Source organism: Lissotriton vulgaris, chromosome 1_2 (assembly GCF_964263255.1).
Source record: "Lissotriton vulgaris chromosome 1_2, aLisVul1.2, whole genome shotgun sequence".
In the NCBI taxonomy this organism is placed as follows: domain Eukaryota; kingdom Metazoa; phylum Chordata; class Amphibia; order Caudata; family Salamandridae; genus Lissotriton; species Lissotriton vulgaris.
Window position 1 is genome coordinate 62,279,352 of NC_141686.1, and position 19,385 is coordinate 62,298,736.

At 48.2% G+C, this 19,385-nt stretch overlaps 1 protein-coding gene across 1 annotated transcript in view; it reads left to right on the plus strand.

Annotated features, from left to right (window-relative positions):
* Positions 1-648: 648 nt before the first annotated feature.
* The window catches only part of LOC147733914 (uncharacterized), a 57,642-nt gene continuing 38,905 nt past the window's right edge, over positions 649-19,385 (plus strand). Inside the window, exon 1 of the mRNA XM_086952808.1 lies at positions 649-1,224. Within this exon, the coding sequence (XP_086808934.1) occupies positions 1,154-1,224 (71 nt within the window). The 5' untranslated portion in view covers positions 649-1,153. The remainder of the gene's footprint in view (positions 1,225-19,385) is intronic.

The window sequence follows — 19,385 nt, forward strand, 5'->3', positions numbered from 1 at the left end:
TTTGGGGGATGACATATCACGGTTTCTAAGGTTTGTGAACTGCAATTACGGAGACACGTTAAGCGCCCCGAGGCAGGCGCCGGATTACTGGGATTTGTATCATGAGAAAAGGAAAACAAATCGCAAATGCAACGCATGCCAACATCTGGCAACGCGCAAGAGGGAGATGTTGACGCAACAATGAGGGAAGTTGCATTGACTTCACGATTTTCTCGGAAGAAGACGAAAAAAAGTTTGTAAAATGGATATTATTCACAAAACCCCTGGATGGCCTGAGGCAAAGCTATTAAACAAGGAGAGGCATGTACATACACATAATTTTGCTATGGAAGTTTAAAAAGTAAAAAAAAAATACGTAGCCCAACTTTCCTCATTATGGTGTCACTTTTTATGGAGATATTATATAATTGTCAAAAATCCATTCGCTCAAGAGTAACATCACCCAGGGAAAGACTGAAAACATGTCAGCTCTGGGTATATCCCAGGAACCCGACTGGAGTCTGTCTCCAACATGGCAGGACTTTCTGTTTCCTGTTTTGTACCCTTTTACAGCGCTGCGAGGGCTCCTGTGTGAGGTAGCGCTACAAAAAAAGTTCGAAAAGAATACCATTAATTCTCAATTTAAAAAGGTGAGTAAAGGGCCATGGCACGGAGACGTGATAATAAATTAAGCGTGTGGCAGTTTGCCTCGCCTCGTGTTTGCTGCTGTGCCCTGCGGTCTGGTGTTTGCAGCGTGGCTGCTGGAAGCAAGCAGGGGAGAGGCGCAACTGGCACTGGGAGAGTGGCAGAAGGTGGGGGTAATGGGCGACACCAGCGGGCGGCAGCCACAGAGCCGCTGGCGGGGAAAAGAACCACTTTGGAGGCAAGAGGCAGCGCGCACCTGAGAGCGGGAACCGCTGATCACTGGAGGGAGGCGGCACACGTGAACCAACCCCCAGCGAAGGCAGCGCACCGGTGTGCGCACAACTCCAGCAGAGACGAGGCGCCCACTGCGGGACCTTCAGTGAGCACAGAGACTAGGTGGGTCTGTCAGAGCGAGACCCCCAGTCCAACAGAATTGTAGCGCTTTGGAAAGGACGCGGAGATTCGAGGCGCCTCCGTCAGGCAGCGAGAAGAGAACCCCGTCTGCGGTGCAGCGCCGAGTAGACCTACAATGGGGCTGGAAGTTGAAAATCCCAATGGAGGGGGCTCTGGTGAACCCTCAAGCAGGGGCTGCAGTCGCAGGTACTCTAACTGTAGGGGGGGCTGGGTCGGGTAGGGTACACTCGGGCCCTGGTGCGGGAAATACTGAGGGGCACTCACTGGTTACCAAATTACTCCATGTCGTCCGGGACAATGCTCCAGTCCAGGACTTTCCTTTTACTAATCACTGTTTTCAGGTGTGTCAGTCCAGTCGTTTGAGGGGAAACGAGACAGTACTTCCCTTTGCCAAAATGCATTAAGGTGGTAATGAAAATCCTAGGTGTAGGAAACGGTGTTAATAATGGCATGGACTCACCTGGTAACCGGAGTGAAGGTGTCTGTGATGGTGTGCTGGCGCGTGTGCTTAGAACTACTCCGCTGCCTTTGCAGCGGTCGGTGGGACACGAGGGGTCTGTGGTAGGATACATGATGTACATTGAGAGGGATGTGCGTTTTAGACTGACGCTTGCTCTGGGGGATATCGTAGGCTGAAGTGGTCTGTGATGGGATACACCGGTATGACGTAACATGTACTGGGGCTTTGGTGAGCTGAAGTTGTCTGTGATGTCATGCAGAGCTGTGATAGAACATGCACTTGGAACTTTCTTGCTTTTATGGGGGAAGAGGGCTGTGATGGGCAGAGGGGGTCTGTGTTGAGATATATGTGGGCTGAGGGGACAGGTACACAGGACTCTGGGATATACTGGGGGTTGTGATGGATGAGGCCTGTGATGGGATTACTGACGTACGAGAGGCGTGTACTTCCCACTCTGACGCATGTACTGGGGACTGTGGTTCACTGGTGGGGTCTGTGAAGGGATGAGGCTGAACACGGGACTGTGGCACTTCTACTGGGGCTGTAGTAGCTGTGCTGGTGGCTGCCGGTCACATCACATAGGGTATATTTGTAGGAATCACGAGAGCTGTGGAAGGGGTGTGTGGTTTTATTATTGGAATAATATTATTATAGTGTTGTGATTTTAATTTACGGAGGGCTGTGATTTGAGTGTGTGTGCGTGCAATTGTATCTACTGGCGACTGTGAGGGATATGTCTGTACTGGGGTTGGTGAGTTATGTACTGTACCTGAAATGTGCTTTAGTTTTTTTGGAGTATAATTAAGGCTCCGGGTTTATGGTATTTGTTTTTTTAACATTTCCGTCTGTATTTATCCATAATTATGTTTGGTCCATTTTTATAATTATTTATCCATATTTACTGTATATTTCGTGGATAAATATGGTTGTAAAATTGTTTCCACATTTATTTAACTGATAAACCTGCACACATACTTCGACGCCTGACGTGTTTTAGAAAATTAAGCAAGCTAACATTACAATACACCCTCATCTAAATATTAGCATTATACTACACATGTATGCTGACATGCTGTTAAGAATACACGACTATTGAGGAGTTCTTAACTTCTTTATTCCGACCAACACGTTTGCTCCTAACATGGAGCGAAGCGGCAGTCAGCTCGGCGATCAGCTGGTAACTGTCATATGTGACAGTTATCAGCTGGTGACCTCACTGCTGCCTCGCAGGGACACTGGGAAGCACATCTAGTAAGGTGTCCTAGAAGGGACACAAGTATTATAAACACAACACATCCCCCTCCTTTGGGGGTGATGGGAACAGTATAAACAGATAGAGAGCATAAGGTTCCACTATCCACAAATGTAGTCCTTAAGTTTAGCTGGCGGTCCCAACAGTCTGCCGGTCCTGCTAATGTCCACCGGTCTCGCCACGTCATAGGTTGGAACGACAGGTAGTCTGCGCCTTGCGCCCGCAGGTTTGGATGAAGGAACAGAACAGTCCGCTGGCTGGGTGTCTTCATGTGTACCTTCATCGCTCCCGTCCCCAGGGGTGGCAGGAACTTCAATGTCAGATTCGGTGTCAGAAAAATAAAGTCTGGCAGCACTCCCATTCTGTGCCCTGGATTGTCCTGCAGTGGCATCTGAAAGTGTGTTGTCCACTCTGGCGTTTCCAGGATGCCTTTGGGCCGACAGTGCAGAGAAATGCCAGACCTTTCCATCACTCAGGCGTGCGGAATTACAGTACACTTCACGGACGGTAAGAGGTTTGGTGTATCTCTCTTGACCCTTGCCAACATGTCCACTCCTTCTTACCTTTACCACATCGCCCGCCCTGATTTGCGCAGCCTTGCATCCATGTTTCTTGTCATAGTAATTCTTACTCCTGGTTTGTGCTTGAGCCAGTTTTTCTTCCACCATTTCCGAAGACCAGTGTACTCTGCGGGCAGCCTTAACCCAACCCACATTGTCCTTTGTGAGTGGGGTCCGTCCGCGCATAAGTTCGAAAGGGCTGTGGCCAGTAGATTCACATGGTGTTATTCTGTAAGCCCACACTGTTTTCATTATTTCTTTTTTCCAATCCAGTTGGTTTGAGGTGGCTATCTGTATGATACCTTTTAGTACTCTGTTAAACCTCTCTACGGCACCGTTTCCTGCTGGATGGTATATAGACGTTGTCTTGTGTTCAATGTGGTGCCTTTCCATGTAGTCCTTGAACAGGTCTGAGGCGAACTGTGCGCCATTGTCACTTACTACTTTCTTTGGTAATCCTTCGCGCGTGAAAGTTTCTTCCAAGAATTGGACCACGTGCTGGGAGTCTGCCTTTTTGGTGATTCTTACTTCAGGCCACTTAGTGTAATGGTCAATTATTACAATTATGTACTGCAGTTCCTCCTCATCTGACACTGGTCCCATTATGTCTACTCCTATTCTTTCCCAAGGCATGGACGGGCTCTGTAATGGCTGCAGGGGTGGCCTGTAGGTCACTTGTGTTTTGTCAGCTTCCACACACAACTTGCAGTTCCTTACATTTCTTTCCACGTCTCGGCTGATACCTGGCCACCAATACATGTTTTTTACCCTGTTCTTACTTTTAGCGATGCCCAGATGACCCTCATGGCAAACATCCAGTATCTTCTCACGGACACACATCGGGGGTACATATCTTCCGCTTCTCATGAGTAATTCGGCGTCAATGGACAGTTCATCCTTCACCTCCCAGAAGGGTTTCATTTCATCTTTCAATTTATTCTTGCTGGTCCACCCCTCCTTGATCATCTGAATTACCATGCCAATGTCTTTGTCCTTCCTTAATCCTTCCAGCCATTCTTCTTTCGTTATCTTGCTGGAATTTTCCCATACTTTGGCTATGCAAGAATCATCCATCTCGTTTGTTCCTGTGTTTTCGTTGGTCTTTATAGGCATCCTACTGAGAAAATCTGCAACCACATTTTTTATGCCGGGGACATATTGTATGTCGTACATGAAATCAAACAGTCGCACTGAAATTCTCGCCAGGCGTGGTGAGGCAGTTTGTAGGCCTTTGGTGGTAAGCACCTTAGTTAAAGGTTTGTGGTCAGTGCACAAGTGTACCTTCCTACCCCACAAATACTGTCTAAAATGTTCAAGGGCCCAGACGCAGGCCAGTGCTTCACGTTCTATTACCGAATATTTGTCTTCGGCTGGGGTAAGGGACCGTGAAGCAAATGCAATGGTGCATTCTGTCCCTTTAGCATCTTTTTGTGCTAGGACTGCTCCAATGCCCTTGTTGCTGGCGTCTGTCGTCACATAGTTGTCCAGGGTAGGATCAAACCCCTGCAAAGGTAACGCCTTGCACATATAACATTTCAGGTCTTGGAATGCTTGCTCGCATTCCTCTGTCCACTCAAATTTGTTTTTCATTTTCAGCTGTTGCCTTAAGGTGTAAGTTTTTGTTGAGAAGTTCTTGATAAACTTGGAGTAGTACTCTACTAGTCCGAGGAATGACCTCACTTCATCCCTGTTGGTGGGTACTGGCGCATCCTTGATGGCTTGGATTAGTTCATTTTTAGGACTGATGCCTTTGCCCGTTATCTGATGCCTCAGATAGTTGACAGTCTTGCACGCAAACTTGCATTTGGCATGCTCAGCCGTTAGACCTTTTTTGTTCAATATTCCCAGGACTTGCTCCACTCGACTGTCATGTTCCTCTCTTGATTTTCCCATTACCAGTATGTCGTCCTGGAATAACAGTATCCCAGTGACACCCTCAAAAATGTTAGTCATCAGTCTCTGAAACATTGCAGCGGCTGAAGCTAACCCAAAAGGAACGCGAGTGAATCTGAAACAACCGAATGGTGTTACAAAGGTAGTCAAAGCTTTGCTGTCCCAGTGTAGCTGGACCTGATGGTAAGCTGACTTCAGGTCGATGGTGGTAAACCACTTCACTCCCTTGGTGGTGGACAACATCTCGTTTTTTTTAGGGAGTGGGTACTGTTCTACAATGATGTTTTGGTTAAGATTGCGAAGATCAATGCAAAGTCTTAGTTTACCATTGGGGAGTTTTGCTACGACCAGTGGAGCAACCCACTCAGAAGCCTCCACCCTTTCTATTATTCCATCAGTTAGCATTTTCTCTAGTTGATTTTTTACTTCCTCCTTTATAGCAAAAGGTATGTTCCGCGCTTTATGCACTGTGGGAGTGGTGATAGGTTTCAATTGTATTTTGTGCTGATAACCCTTAAGTACTCCAATGTTCCCACTGAACACCTTGGGAAATTTTGCCAGTATTTGTCCTGCATAGTCGTCAGTGTCCGACATGCTGAGCACAGGTTCATGGCTGTTTGGATCCAGCGTAATTCCCAGACTACCTTGGTCCATCCACCCAAGTACAGATGGTCCCACCTTTGATATGTACAGTTTGCACTCTGCCTCCCTGCTCTTGAATATGAACCTGAGACTCCTGTACCCCAGTATTTCAATTGGTCTCTCGTTGAATGATTTAATGATAATGTCTGGTTTATTGAGTCTCTGACCGATTACTTTTTTGAATTTCGTCTCCCAGACCTTCTCGTTTACAATTGTGTAAGGTGACCCGGAGTCAGCTGTTAACTTAATCTCCACCCCTCCAATGGTCATGGTACACATAGGTTTTTTTGTCTTTGCTCCTTTTCCAGTTTCTTTAGCTTTCTCTTCTTCGTCGTCAATGTTGAGGATGTACATATTGATGTCTTCATCCGTGTCTTCATCAAACTTGTCCTCATCCTCTACTACTGCCTTTACATTCTGCGGTTTCCTTCTATTACATGCCTTGTTAAAATGTCCAATTAGGCCGCAGAACGTGCATTTCGCCTCGCGGGCAGGGCACCTAAAATCGTACGCCATGTGTGCAGTGCTTAGGCATCGGTAACAATGTCCTTTCCCCCGTTTCTCTTGCCTTCTTTCGGGTTGAAAAGTTTCTTTCTTTCTTGCAACTTGCTTGCTGTCCCTCCAACCCTTATGATCAGTAACCTTGCTGACAGGATCACTTTCTTTTTTTATTTTTTATTATTTTTTAGTTCAGCTTTCCTGGCTATGTCTATTATGTTTTGCAATGGGTACTCCCCCTTCGCCCAAAGGTTATCTTGGATGTTTTCATTCGACCCTTGCATAACTATCTGATCCCTTATCAGCTCATCATGGAGACCTCCGAAACGACAGTTAATAGCTAATTCTTTTAGAGCAGATACATAATCATCTCCTTCCCTTGTCTCCTATGAAAAAATTTGTATCTGTCAACTCCCACACAAACTGTCGGTTTATAGTAAGCGTTTAAGTCGTCGATTGCATTTGAGAACACATCACCGTCATTAACTCCTCTTGTTTTCTTATTAATGGAATTATAAACCTTAATTCCTCCTGCACCCAAATTGTGCATCAACATCTTGTACTTTTTTTCTGGTTTTAATTCTGCATCTTTTTCAATTGTGGAGATATAATTGAGGAAATAATCGCTCCATTCTTCCCACTTCAAAACTGGTACACTACCTGCACGCAGGAATGACTCTGGGGGCGATAGATTCCAAATGCAACCAGTTGCCAGGTCGCTCATTGTTTTTTATTTATTTTATCCTACCTTTATTAATAAGAAAGCTTTTTGTGAAATGCTCTGCAACACCAGATTTACTTTTCCCTTACTTTAACCAGGTTGATTGTTCACAAATTCCCTCGAGCATTTAGTCTAATTAATTGAAGTCACTGTGTTACTGGTTTAAACGTTAGTTAATATTCTTGGTTTACCGTTTTGTTTCATTTCCTTGTTTCCTCCAATTCACCGGTAATCCTCCTGTCTCCGTGGTGATAGCGTTTAGCGCTTCGTTCTCAGCGCTCGTTGTTCACTTCCTCGTTTTTCCTTAATAGACTAGACTGCCTGGTAAAAACGCTTTGTTTTACTCATTCCAAAATGGCCGCCAACGTCGTTTGCGTGACGACGCGGTGACGTTTATGCCGGCTCCGATTCACTCCAGCTGTTCCTTTGAAGTGACAGTTGACAGCAACGGCCGGTCGTTTTCCTGTCAGGAAAGTAGTTGTTCTCAGCTCACAGAAATCGCTAAAACGATCTGTTCTTTTGACATTAAAAATTTGTCACCATGCTCAATGTGCTTCAATTTCTTTCTTGCCACTGCTAGCCGCTTTGAAGTTACACTCAGCGCACAGCTTGTCAACACAAGATCAACGTCAAATTTCACTCACAGTTCATTCGGGTTCTTTCCTTTTGAATTTCAGCACGTCGACGTTTCATGTATGCGCTTGAGTTAAATTGCTTTCTCACTTCGTTTCCTTTTTTTTTTGTTTTTTAGAAGAGAGGATTAAATCTTCATCTTTTGGCCGCTTGGTTTTTCTTGTGGGTCCGTGCGTTTTGGCTCCTCGTCGCCAGTTTTGTTAAGAATACACGACTATTGAGGAGTTCTTAACTTCTTTATTCCGACCAACACGTTTGCTCCTAACATGGAGCGAAGCGGCAGTCAGCTCGGCGATCAGCTGGTAACTGTCATATGTGACAGTTATCAGCTGGTGACCTCACTGCTGAACGGTGTCCTCGCAGGGACACTGGGAAGCACATCTAGTAAGGTGTCCTAGAAGGGACACAAGTATTATAAACACAACACATGCCATTATGTAAGGAAATCTATTTCTGTTTTTTAACTCCCTATTCTGTCTATCTGCTTAGTTATTGACTTTCAACTAATGAGAGACAGCATGGAAAGTCAAGCAAAAGGGCATACATTTTATTTATTTTTTTCAGTTTTTAAAAATAAATGTAGATAGCAGACTCATTGTTTTCTGTCCGTATTTATGTGCAAAAACTATAAACTAGGAGTTTTAAGTATAATTGGCATGTTTTTTATGTGTACGTTCTTATAGGAGCTGTGGTAAGGTGTGTGTTATTCCTTAGGTTTTTACACACTGGTGTGAACTGAGGCCTGAAAGAGATGTGTATATGGGTGTGTCGGAATATGTGATGTGGCTGGTGTATTTCGGAGAACTGTGACTGTTGTGCATATATTAGGGTTGGTGATGGGGAAGAATGGTGAAGGGGTCAGTAAGGTATGTGTGCTCCGAAGCTCACATCTGTGAGAGGGTTGTCTGTGATCTGCGGTTGTGATTCCTGTAGGAACATGCCCATATTATTAGTAGTGTTGGGCAGTAAACTCTGCTCCTCCGGCGGAATTCACAGAGTTTTGTCCGCTTCGCTTGGAGCATGGAGTTCCGGAGAAATTCCACCAACCGCCACACGGCAGAGCCGTTTTTTTTTTTCTTTCCTCGGGCTTGACTCGCCAACGCCAAGTTAGTCAGCGAGAAAATTGAGAGCTAGACCGCCTCCCTGCGAGATTTCTCAACATAAGCAGTCGCGGCAGGTCGGTACCGCTAGAGTAGAAAATCTACTCGAGTGCCATTAAGAAGCAGGGACGTCTGGCACGCCACATGGTGTCATTTGCACTGATTTATACAGCACCGTACAAGCTCCCGGTGCTAAAAAACAGTGTGGGCGGGGCATCGTACCGAAACACTGCGGCGTGCAAAACTCAGTAGAATCTCCTGGAGTTTTTTGGTAACTCCGCAGAGGATGAGACACTGATCAGCCTTTGCGAAGGGCGTTGAACAGGGGAAGTAAACTTAACTAATGGATAGATGAGTACTCAAGGATTACACCCTCTCTTGCCTCTGAGTGTCTATCCAGAGAAAGTAATATCTGCCCCTTAAAAACAACCCAAAAAGCTAGTTCTGATGTGCAGGGCACTTTATTTCCTTTTTTTCCAAATATTTTTACACTGCACGCTAGGTGCTGGGGGCACTGAAGTACATGGGAAGACAAGAGTACTGGTGAGGTCTACACAAGGTTACTTAGCAGGGATATGCTGTTGATATATATACATTGGAATGGTGGTAGATGTTGATCAAACATGGGGGAGTATGGATCAATTGGATTAGCGTTCATGAAAATAGTACATCAGCCACTTTCATTAGTAGATGTCCTAGAATACTGTAGTAATGATTTGCTTCTTTTTGTATTTATTCTTTCAAGATAAGGCCAAGCCAAGCCTTCAAACTGGGGCACAGATAGTCTGTGAAAGATGCTGTTGGAGGGGTGCTGCTACGATGGCAAGTTATCAGTACAAGAAGTTTAAAATTAATGTATGACTTCTTAAGATGTCTTCCTCCAATCAGACCCTTTCTAGAGTTGTCCATCGTCAGAGGCATTTTCAGGTAGAATATCGCACCATGTGTGCAGGTCTTTACCTCTGTACCCATCATCGGAGGCCTTTCCATGCAAAGGATTATGATATGCCTTCAGCGCCAAAATCATCATATGATTTTCCAGGCAGAAAGTGATGCCATGCCTTCACCTCCATAGCGATCATCAGAGACCTCACAGGCAGATGACAATGCCAGCCCTTCACCTCTATACCCCTCATCTGAGACCTTCCCTCCAGAGGATCAGTCCATGGCTTAAGGCCTTCACCTTTGCACCCATCATCAGATGATCTTTAACGCAGAGGATAATGTCCGGTTCAGGCCTTTGTGGAAAAAGGTAGGGCTAGGACCTTTCTCAAGATTTGCCCGGCGCTAACCGCCCTTGTACCATTCAAATTTACCAAGCAATGAGGCAGGCGCCGGAGACCAGAAGGCAGGAAACAGAAGTTTTTATTCCGACGGAGCAGAACACATCAGATCGGACAACAAGGTATCGTCTCGAGGTGCTCTAACAGCCTCTCGGAGGCCTGGCCTCTTATACACTGGTTTATGGCATGTGACCTTTCTTTATTACAATCAGAACATTGTGACATAAAAGAAAAAGACATCCCTGTAATCCTCGTGTCAATCCCACCCCCATATACCTTTACAATAGAGGTCCTCAACCCGCTGATAAGAGGAGGGGGTCATCACGCAGCTGAGTGTTTCGCCAAGTCTTAGGATGTGTGCGCCTGACCATATCCCAGGGGGTGGGGAGGCCCTGATCAACAGCGTGTCCTTTGAAGAGGGGTGGCTCCATACAATGAGGGGCAGTAAATGGTATCTCCTGGCTTAGGCGATGGCCTCGGACCTGTGTGGTCAGTCGGACACGGGGTAAGGGGTCATCAATGGAGTGGTATTCATGCCGCGTGGACAATTGAGCTGAGGGAAGGTTTATCAACAGAGGGGCATTCATAGGAAGAGAGGAGGTGCTGGTCAGACGCTGGTGTGACTCCCAAGGACAGGGTCATGCAGAAGGGTTATGCTCATGAGGAGGAGGGAGGGGGAGCCAGGGTGCGCGGAGGATGCTTGCTGGGTCAGAGGGGCGCGCTGGCGATCGATCGTGGACAGGGAGACCAGGATACCTAAAATGGCTGCCGTGCACGTAGTACATAGGTGACAAGCTGGCGCAGATGATGTTCAGATCGCAAACTAAAATTCCACAGTCCTCCCTTTTAACATGTCTCGCCAACTTGTCAGTTTGGGTTTACCCCCATAAGGCCACGTATCTCTGCTTCATAGAGGGGACTCATGTGCTCATTTCGGAAGTCCAAAGTCTTTGGGCACATACAGTTAGAAACAAAGCTGCACAAGGAGGGTAGGCATTGAATACCCAAGCAACACCCACATAATATCACCACAGGTATCAGTACGAAGGAAAACAACCTCCAACCCCAGTTCCTCAAAGTGTCCCAAAACCAGCTCCCAAGCGACCCTTCTTCCTGCTCTTGGTGAACCTCCGAGGAAAGTCTGTGGAGGTGTTCAATGGCTTTGTAGACTGAAGGCGAGTTATCTGGCACGTATGTGCAGCAGCTGGATCCGATGATGCGGCATGCTCCTCCTCGGTCGGCTAGGACCACATCTAGGACAAGGCGGTTTTGAAGGGTCACAAGGCGGACCGCCTGAAGCTCCGCCGTGTTGTTGGCGAGGATGCCAGCCGTGATGTTGATCGTTGTTTCTACTGCCTGGGTCAGGTGTCGGATAGCGCGACTGTTTGCCATTGGGCCCCACAGAGGAACAAGTCCCTTTGCTGCATCTAGGAACTATGCTCCGGTGGAGTCGGCTTGTCCAATGTCATCTGCACGCCTCTGCCGGTGATGGTTGGCAGGGGCTACATACGTGGGTGGAAGAACGAAGGCAATGTAACAGATACCCTTCCAACCTTTCGGGAGCCAGGTGTAAGCTTTGGTGCCACACACAAAGTACATGTTTGGAGAGGCGACAAAAGAAGGGGGGTCAACTGAGTCCAGTGTTCTGGTGATTCGGCAGGAACTGTGACACACCAGCTGCGTTCCCTGGCCTTCGAGGCACACAAGGCCAGTGACATTGATAACAGACAGAGCCACAGTCAGGGTGGCGGTAGTTTGTTTTTGCAGATGAGAGAAGGTGGTTCTGGCTGGATTGTGGAGCACCTGTACTTCGACTCGTTCTTTGGCTGGAATGTCTTTAAGGAAGGTGGCGCCCGTGAGCGCAGGACACAGGGCAGCAGGGGTCTTTCCGGTTTTGTTCAGCCAGAACCCAGAGTAGAAGTGCGACACTGTCCGGCTGGAGGTGGCGTTGTCCTTGTGGCTCTCTTGCATGAGGATCAACCAGGCGAGGCAGGAGCCGTGAACTGAGAAAGGAGAAGGGATGAAGGGGATGGAGTGTCCTGTGGCATGCGGGAGCAACCCGCAGATCCAGCAGTTCGTAGCATTTGCAGCAAGGTTGTGTTGGTGCAACAGTTGCACGAAGGAATTGTTCCAGAATTCCCTGCGCCTTTCTCGGAGCTGAGGCGACCAAGAGATTAGGTGATGCTCTTTCAGGGGTGTTGGCTGTGCAGTAGGTAGCAATGCCTCATGAGCCGGTGTGCTTTCCTCCAGAATCCAGAAGGAGGTCATGAGGAGGAGGCAGAAGAGGAAGACAATGAAGAGTGCGATTGTCTTTGATTTGTGCAAGTTGTCAGTCTTTGGATTTCTATACTGGGTATTTCCTGTTGCTTCCATCATCTTTTTATCTGGCGCTTCCATCATCTTCTTATCTGGCGCTTCCATCACCTTCAAGGGGCTCGGTAGTGGGCAGAACCACGACTTCGTTTAGCTTCTCTCCCGGTAACCCTTGGTTGCTTAGGTCACCGTTCTGAGATTCAACTTAGTCCGTGGCCTACTTAGCCGAAACTCCCTCCTTTCGACGCAGGAAATACCCTTCTCTGGATGGCACAGTGGGATCAGAGAATTTCGCAAGTTCAAGTGCCTCAGTATCGGGATAACAGTTCAATGTCAGTCGATCTTTGCTCAGGAGCTCTTCTTGGGTGTTGACGTTTTCTGTCGTGGCCAGGTTCGCAGAGACCTTTCGGCAATGATGTGCGTGCAGCCAGTGCTTCTTCCCCTCCACTCGAAGCGCCGTTCGTGTGGTAATCAGCACTTGCCAGGGGCCCGTCCACCGGGGTTCCAGACTCTTGGTCCGTTGGAAATTTCGTATCAGAACGAAATCTCCCGGTTGGATGTCGTGGCCGGGGCCCCTGGAAGCATCGGGGATGGCCTGCTGCACCTGTTGATGAATGACAGACAACGTTTTAGTTAACTTGCACAAATAATCAGATAGTAGGACGTCTGGGACGTCATGAATGGAGGTCGGTTTGGGAGCAGTCCAGAGATTCATCGGTCGCCCAAACACGACCTCGTAGGGGGTCAAATGGTGCTTGGTGGGAGTGGAGCGCATCGATAACAAGGCCAGTGGGAGGGCATCCGGCCAGTTGAGTCCAGTGGTGGCAACTATTTTTGACAATTTCAGCTTCAGTGTGGCATTATGGCGTTCCACTAGACCGGCGGATTGGGGGTGGAAGACCGCATGAAACCTTTGCTTCACCCCCAACCCCTTTAGGATTAGTTGGATAACCTCAGCTATGAAGTGGGGGCCATTGTCGCTCCATAAAATTCGACAAAGGCCATAGCGAGGGAAGAATTCCTTCAGTAGTACTTTGGCAGTAGTCATGGCAGTGTTGTCACGGGTTGGATAGGCCTCTACCCATTTGCTGAAGGCACACACGATGACTAGTACATACTTCAGGCTTTGGCATCTCTCTAGTTGGATGTAGTCCATCTGAAGGACCTCAAAGGGGTGATTGGGGGTCCCGAACCCTCCCCGGGGTACCACAGTTCCTTTCCCGGGGTTGTGTTGCAGACAGATAAGGCACTGCTGAATTAGGCGTCTGGCTGAGTCAGGGATTTTGTCATTGTGCCAGACTTTGGAAATGAGTTCGATCATGGGTGCAGATCCTATTTGTGCGGGGGAGTGTGCCATCGTCAGTATGGGAATCAGATATGAGTCGGGCAGCAACCACTTGTTTGCATCCTTCGTTCGCCAGCAGCCCTCTTCATCCTTCAAACCCACCCTTGCCCACTTAGTCAGCTCGTGAGGGGTGCTGGCCGACTGTATGTCTCTGATCATTACCCTTGTGTCACTCCATTTTTCTGCTTGTGACCTGGTCACATACATGCGTGTCACCGTCCTATTCTCAGCAGTGGTTCGTGCAGTAACGTCGGCTAATGCATTCCCTTGTCCGACTAAGTCTGTCACCCTTTTGTGTGCCTGACATTTGATCACCGCTAACCGTTTGGGGAGGAGAACTGCTTCGATCAGAGCGGAGACTAGATCTCCGTGGAGGATAGGGGTGCCGTGGGACGTCAGGAATCCCCTCTCCCTCCACAGGAGTCCAAAATGGTGAACCACCCCGAAGGCATACTGGCTGTCTGTATATACCTTCGCGGTGGTCCCTGTGGCTATGATGCATGCTCGTGTGAGGGCTATCAGCTCTGCTGCCTGGGCAGATCGTTGTGTGATGCAGGCTGTCTCAACTACTGTTCGGGCTGTCGTTACTGCATAGGCAGCTGAAGTGGTGCCATCTGGGAGTTTGATGCATGAGCCGTCTACCCATAGCTCTCCATCGGGGTCAGAAAAAGCAGTGTCTCGGAGGTCAACCCTACTCCTAGTCTGTTCGTCCGTGAGGGTCACACAGTCGTGTATGGGAGGCACGTCGGGGTCATTTTCAGGCAGGGGTAACAATGTGGCAGGATTCAAAGTCGTGCATCTCTTTAGTGTGATGTGGGGTGCAAGCAGAGTCAACTCGTACCCTGTCAGTCGTGCGCTAGTCAGGTGTTGGGTCTTTGTCTGGTTCAAAAGGGTGTCGACTGCATGGGGTACTAACACAGTGAGGGAGTTTGAAAGTACGATTCCTTCGCTCTGGCAGATAGAGACAGCAGCGGCAGCTACTGCTCGAAGGCAGGCAGGCAAAGCTCTGGCTACAGGATCAAGAGTGGCGGAGAAGTAGGCACAAGGGCGCTGCTTAGGACCAATTGATTGAGTTAGGACAGACGATGCACACCCCTCCCTTTCGTGGGTGAAGAGGGAGAAGGGTTTGGAGTAATCCGGGGTTCCTAGGACAGGCGCTGAACAGAGGGCATCTCGTAATTCCTTAAAGGATGCTTGACACTCAGGGGTCCAAGGGAGCGGGAAGGAGGCATCTTTGGTTAATAGGGCAAGTAGGGGTTTTACAATGAGACTGAAGTTAGGTAACCACTGTCTACAGAAAGAGGTTAGGCCAACCAAAGAGCGGACTTGCTTTTGTGTTTTTGGGATGGGGGTGTCTAGGATGGTTTGGATTCGGTCGGGTGTAAGTTTCCTCCCTTCTTTGGACAGGAGATGGCCTAGGTAAGTCACTTGTGGCTGGCAGAATTGCAACTTCTTTTTGGAGACTTTATGGCCATTTTCTGCAAGAAAGTGTAGGAGTTGGACGGTGGCTGTCGTTGCAAGCGGGGTGGTGTCGGCCGCCAAAAGGATATCATCGACATATTGGATCAACACCACTCCATCTGGTAGCTGGAAGGCATCTAGCTGCCTTTTGAGGGCCCGGCTGTAAATGCTGGGACTTTCAGTGTACCCCTGGGGAGCTCTACAAAATCGGTACGAGCGGGATTTTAAAGTGAAGCCGAAGAGATAACGGCTGTCTGGATGGATGGGGATAGAGAAAAACGCGTTCTTAAGGTCGATAACAGTGAAGGTGGTGGCAGTGGACGGGATGAGGGTCAGAATGGTAGTGATATCTGAGACTACGGGGTATTGGGGTATAACCACTTTGTTAATCTCTCGTAGGTCGATGATGAAGCGGTATGCTTTCTCATCTCCTTCACCTTGTTTCTTAACAATAGGTAGGATTGGACTGTTGCAGACGTTGCTAACCACCTCTTCAACCACTCCTGCATCTACCAGAGACTGAATGATCGCTACCAATGCCTTCTCACCCTCTGGCGATATCCGATATTGCTGGAGTTTCGGGAGCATAGCATCCTGTCGTACAGTTATGTGAATAGGATCAATCATCATTCGCCCCACATCAGAGTCATTTTTGGCCCATAGGTACGGAGGCAGGGTGTCAAGCAGGGACAGGTCAGCGTCAGTTATGGAGCACATGTGTCGTGGGGGACGGGATCTGGGCATGTCTGGGTTGTCGTACAGGATGACTCGTATTCCATCTGGGGAACACCTAATGGTAGCTCGAAAATGTTTCAGTAAGTCAATGCCCATAATGGCGTCAGGGGAGTTGGAGGAGAGCAGAAATGTCGCGTCAGTGGTGTTGTTTTCTAGGTCAAAGGTAATAGGTACGGACAGGGGGTTAGTGGAGGGCGTTCCATCGAAACCTATCGACGTTATGTGTGAGCCAGACAAGGGTGCCCTTGGAATCAGTCGTTTTGATAACACACTACGTGTCCCCCCCAGTGTCTACCAAGAATGGAGACTCTGTACCCAGGACCTTAGCGGTGACATAAGGACCTTGCTGGTCAACACAGAGCTCGACTGGATCCCTCCCTTGCCCCTGGCAGTCCTATGCAATGTCGGGGGCATTTTCACCTTCGGACAGCTGATATTGGTTCTGTCGGGGACGGTCAAATGTGTTCAGTCTCCCTGATCTGTCATTGTTGGTGTCGTTGGTGTGCCCTCGTCCTTGTACTCTATTTCTCGGCCCTCCTGCCACATCCCTGGAGTCCCTATTTCTATTCATCTCTAGTAGAACCGGACACTGGGATTTCCAATGGCCAAACCCTTTGCAGAAGGCGCATTGGTCATTGCTAATGTCTCTACGTCCAGTGTGAGGTGTTGGGGTGTGATCTTTAGTAGGTAGATCTCTGGGGGTGGTTGATTGGTAGTTCCCCCTTTGGTGTTCTCGTCCTACCGTTATACCTTGTATCTGGGCTGTCATTACCCTTTCTTTTAAATCTTTCTTCTTTTTCTCGGACGCCCTATCATTCTCATTCTTTTGGTGCTCGTAATACTGAGCCATCTGAAGGATAGCTGCGGGTTTGGAGGCCCCCCAACTACTCTCGCTCGTCTGCAGCTTTTGGGAGACTTCTTGTGTTAGGCCCTTTACGTAATTTTGTACAAACAGGTGCTGTCCGGTTGCGGTGGTCATGTCTTGGCCACTGTAGTCGGAGAACACTGTCTCGAATCGGGAGAAGTATTCTGACACATCTTCCTGCGGTTTCTGTCGACAGGCCGTGACTATCGACCAATCTACCTTTCTTTCTGGAATCAGTGTCTTTAATTTCTGGACTAGTTTGTCTGGGAGTTCCAGTATGTCTTTTACTGGTTTCCTTCCAGGCTCTCGTTGTCTATCTAGTTTACCGAGTTGGTCCCAGGTATGTCCAAACAGATCCGTGTGGTCAGCCTTCCGGATTTGCTTCCACACGTCAGCTGGCAGGCATAACCCAAAGAACAAGTCAATGTCCGCTAAAGTCATTATTGTCGAACCCAAGGCTGTGCCTAACTCGGTATAAAATGCTGTCGGGTTCTTTCTTAAATCAGGCAGAGTTTGTTTGAAGGTTAGGATATCTTGTCGGTCCCATGGTTGGTAAACCCAATTGTACACAACCCTCCCTTTTGCATCTGCATCATTAATATCATCGCTCGTTCCCTTGCCACGTGGCGGGATCCAGTAAGGGGCCGCTTCTCTGATAGGCATCATAGTATTGGCTACTTCTACCGAGGTCGTTTCAGGGACAGTAGCCCTGGCTTCTGGTTTCTGTTCCGTGAGATGGCGGAGGATCTCAAGTATTTGCATGAAGAGTTCCGTCGCCTCACATTCAGTCCCATCTCCAACATCAATCTTCCTATACAGCGTTGTTAGTTTAGCGGGACCCTTACTTTGATACCTATCTTCATATGCGTTCAGGGTGTGGTAGCTGAATCGCAAGATGAAATACCGTCTGTGGCTGTCGGCATGTGAATTATATACGCTCATTGTGTAATCTTCGCTCTCCCTTCGTTCTACCAATGTCTTCGCTATTTTGTCGATCCCATCCCGCTCATCTTTTCTCAACCTATTTGGTCTGGCTGGTGGTTGTTTGCTAGCCTCGGGATCGTCTGACGAAGTTGTTAATGTGGCTGGTGCAGAGGCCGTGAGGGCTGGTGCACTAGCGCTAAGGTCACTTTCACTCACACTCGGGGCTTGCAGGCTTTGTTGGCTGGGAGCATATGGCGGGGGCATGTAGATGATTGGGGGACCTAGCAGTAACTCATCGTTTGCCCGTTGTTTGGAGTGCAATTCAGGGTAGAGCACAGAGGGGGTCCTGACAGGACATTGGCCTGTTGACCCTGATTCTTGGTTTTGTATAGCTTCCTTTCTTTCCTTTATTTCCTCTTCTAGTTGCTTTGCGGCCAGGTGGGCTGCCTTTCGTAATTCTTTCCCTATTTTTGCTTCTTCTCTTTTCTTTCGTTGTTCCGTTTCTTTGCGCCACATGCCGATACTGTCGAGCATAGTGGGCGTAGTTTTATTTTTCTGGAGCGCTATTTCTAATGCTTTTATTTTATGATCATCAAAGGAACCTATCAGTGGCCACTGACTTTCAGGGTTCTTTTTTGTATATTTATGCCATAGTTTAGTGTAAGCTATAGCGACTAGTCCATACTTAGTGAACATGTCCTTATTAGGGGTGCCCTCCAGTGGAGCCGGATGGTTCATCTCTAATAAGCGGTCCGGGCTAAACAGGCTACCAACCAGTGGGGAGAAGATAGGCATGACTGATTACAACGGGGACAAAAGTCTGCACTACCTATCTTATCACGGCGGGCAAAGACTAGACAGAATATTTCTATTCTCCGTTGTTTGCCGGCGGTGAATACCTCAAACGAACCAATACCGAACAATCGGTCAATCAAACAATCAGTGGGGAGAATAAGTGGGCACGAAAAGTTATCGTTACCCACTCTTTCTCTACCTGCAAAGAGAGACCTTGTTCTTCCCTGTTTGCAGAAAAAGAATCTCCAGACAATAATCCACGAACGACAGTTCGGGAAACAGTGGGGGAGGAAGATAGGCACGACGGGTTACAACGGGGACAAAAGTCTGCGTTACCTATCCTTCACTGTTTGCAAAGAGAGAGCCTGTTGTTTTCTCCGTTTGCAGACAGCGAATCTCCAGAGGTTTCAACAAAGCGTAATACTAGTATTATCCAAACAAAACAATCTTTTATCAATTCGTCGCGTTTACACGACCTTACCCGGACCGCATGGACGGTTTCCTGTCCTCTGGATCCAGCGCCCAATCGTCCTCTCTCCTTCGTGATGTTCGTGGCACTCCTGATGGTTCCCAGTCAGGACCGTAGATCACTCGAGAGAGGTCTGTTCAGAACTAGTGAAGGTCGGATGATCGGCTGTCAGACGAGGGTCTATCGGACACGAGCTCTTCCCGATCGTTGCAGTCGTTCACTCTGTCGTCGGGACCTCTCCCACTGGATCCACGTGTCGCTGATGGGCCCCACGCTTTGGGACGCCAATTGTGGAAAAAGGTAGGGCTAGGACCTTTCTCAAGATTTGCCCGGCGCTAACCGCCCTTGTACCATTCAAATTTACCAAGCAATGAGGCAGGCGCCGGAGACCAGAAGGC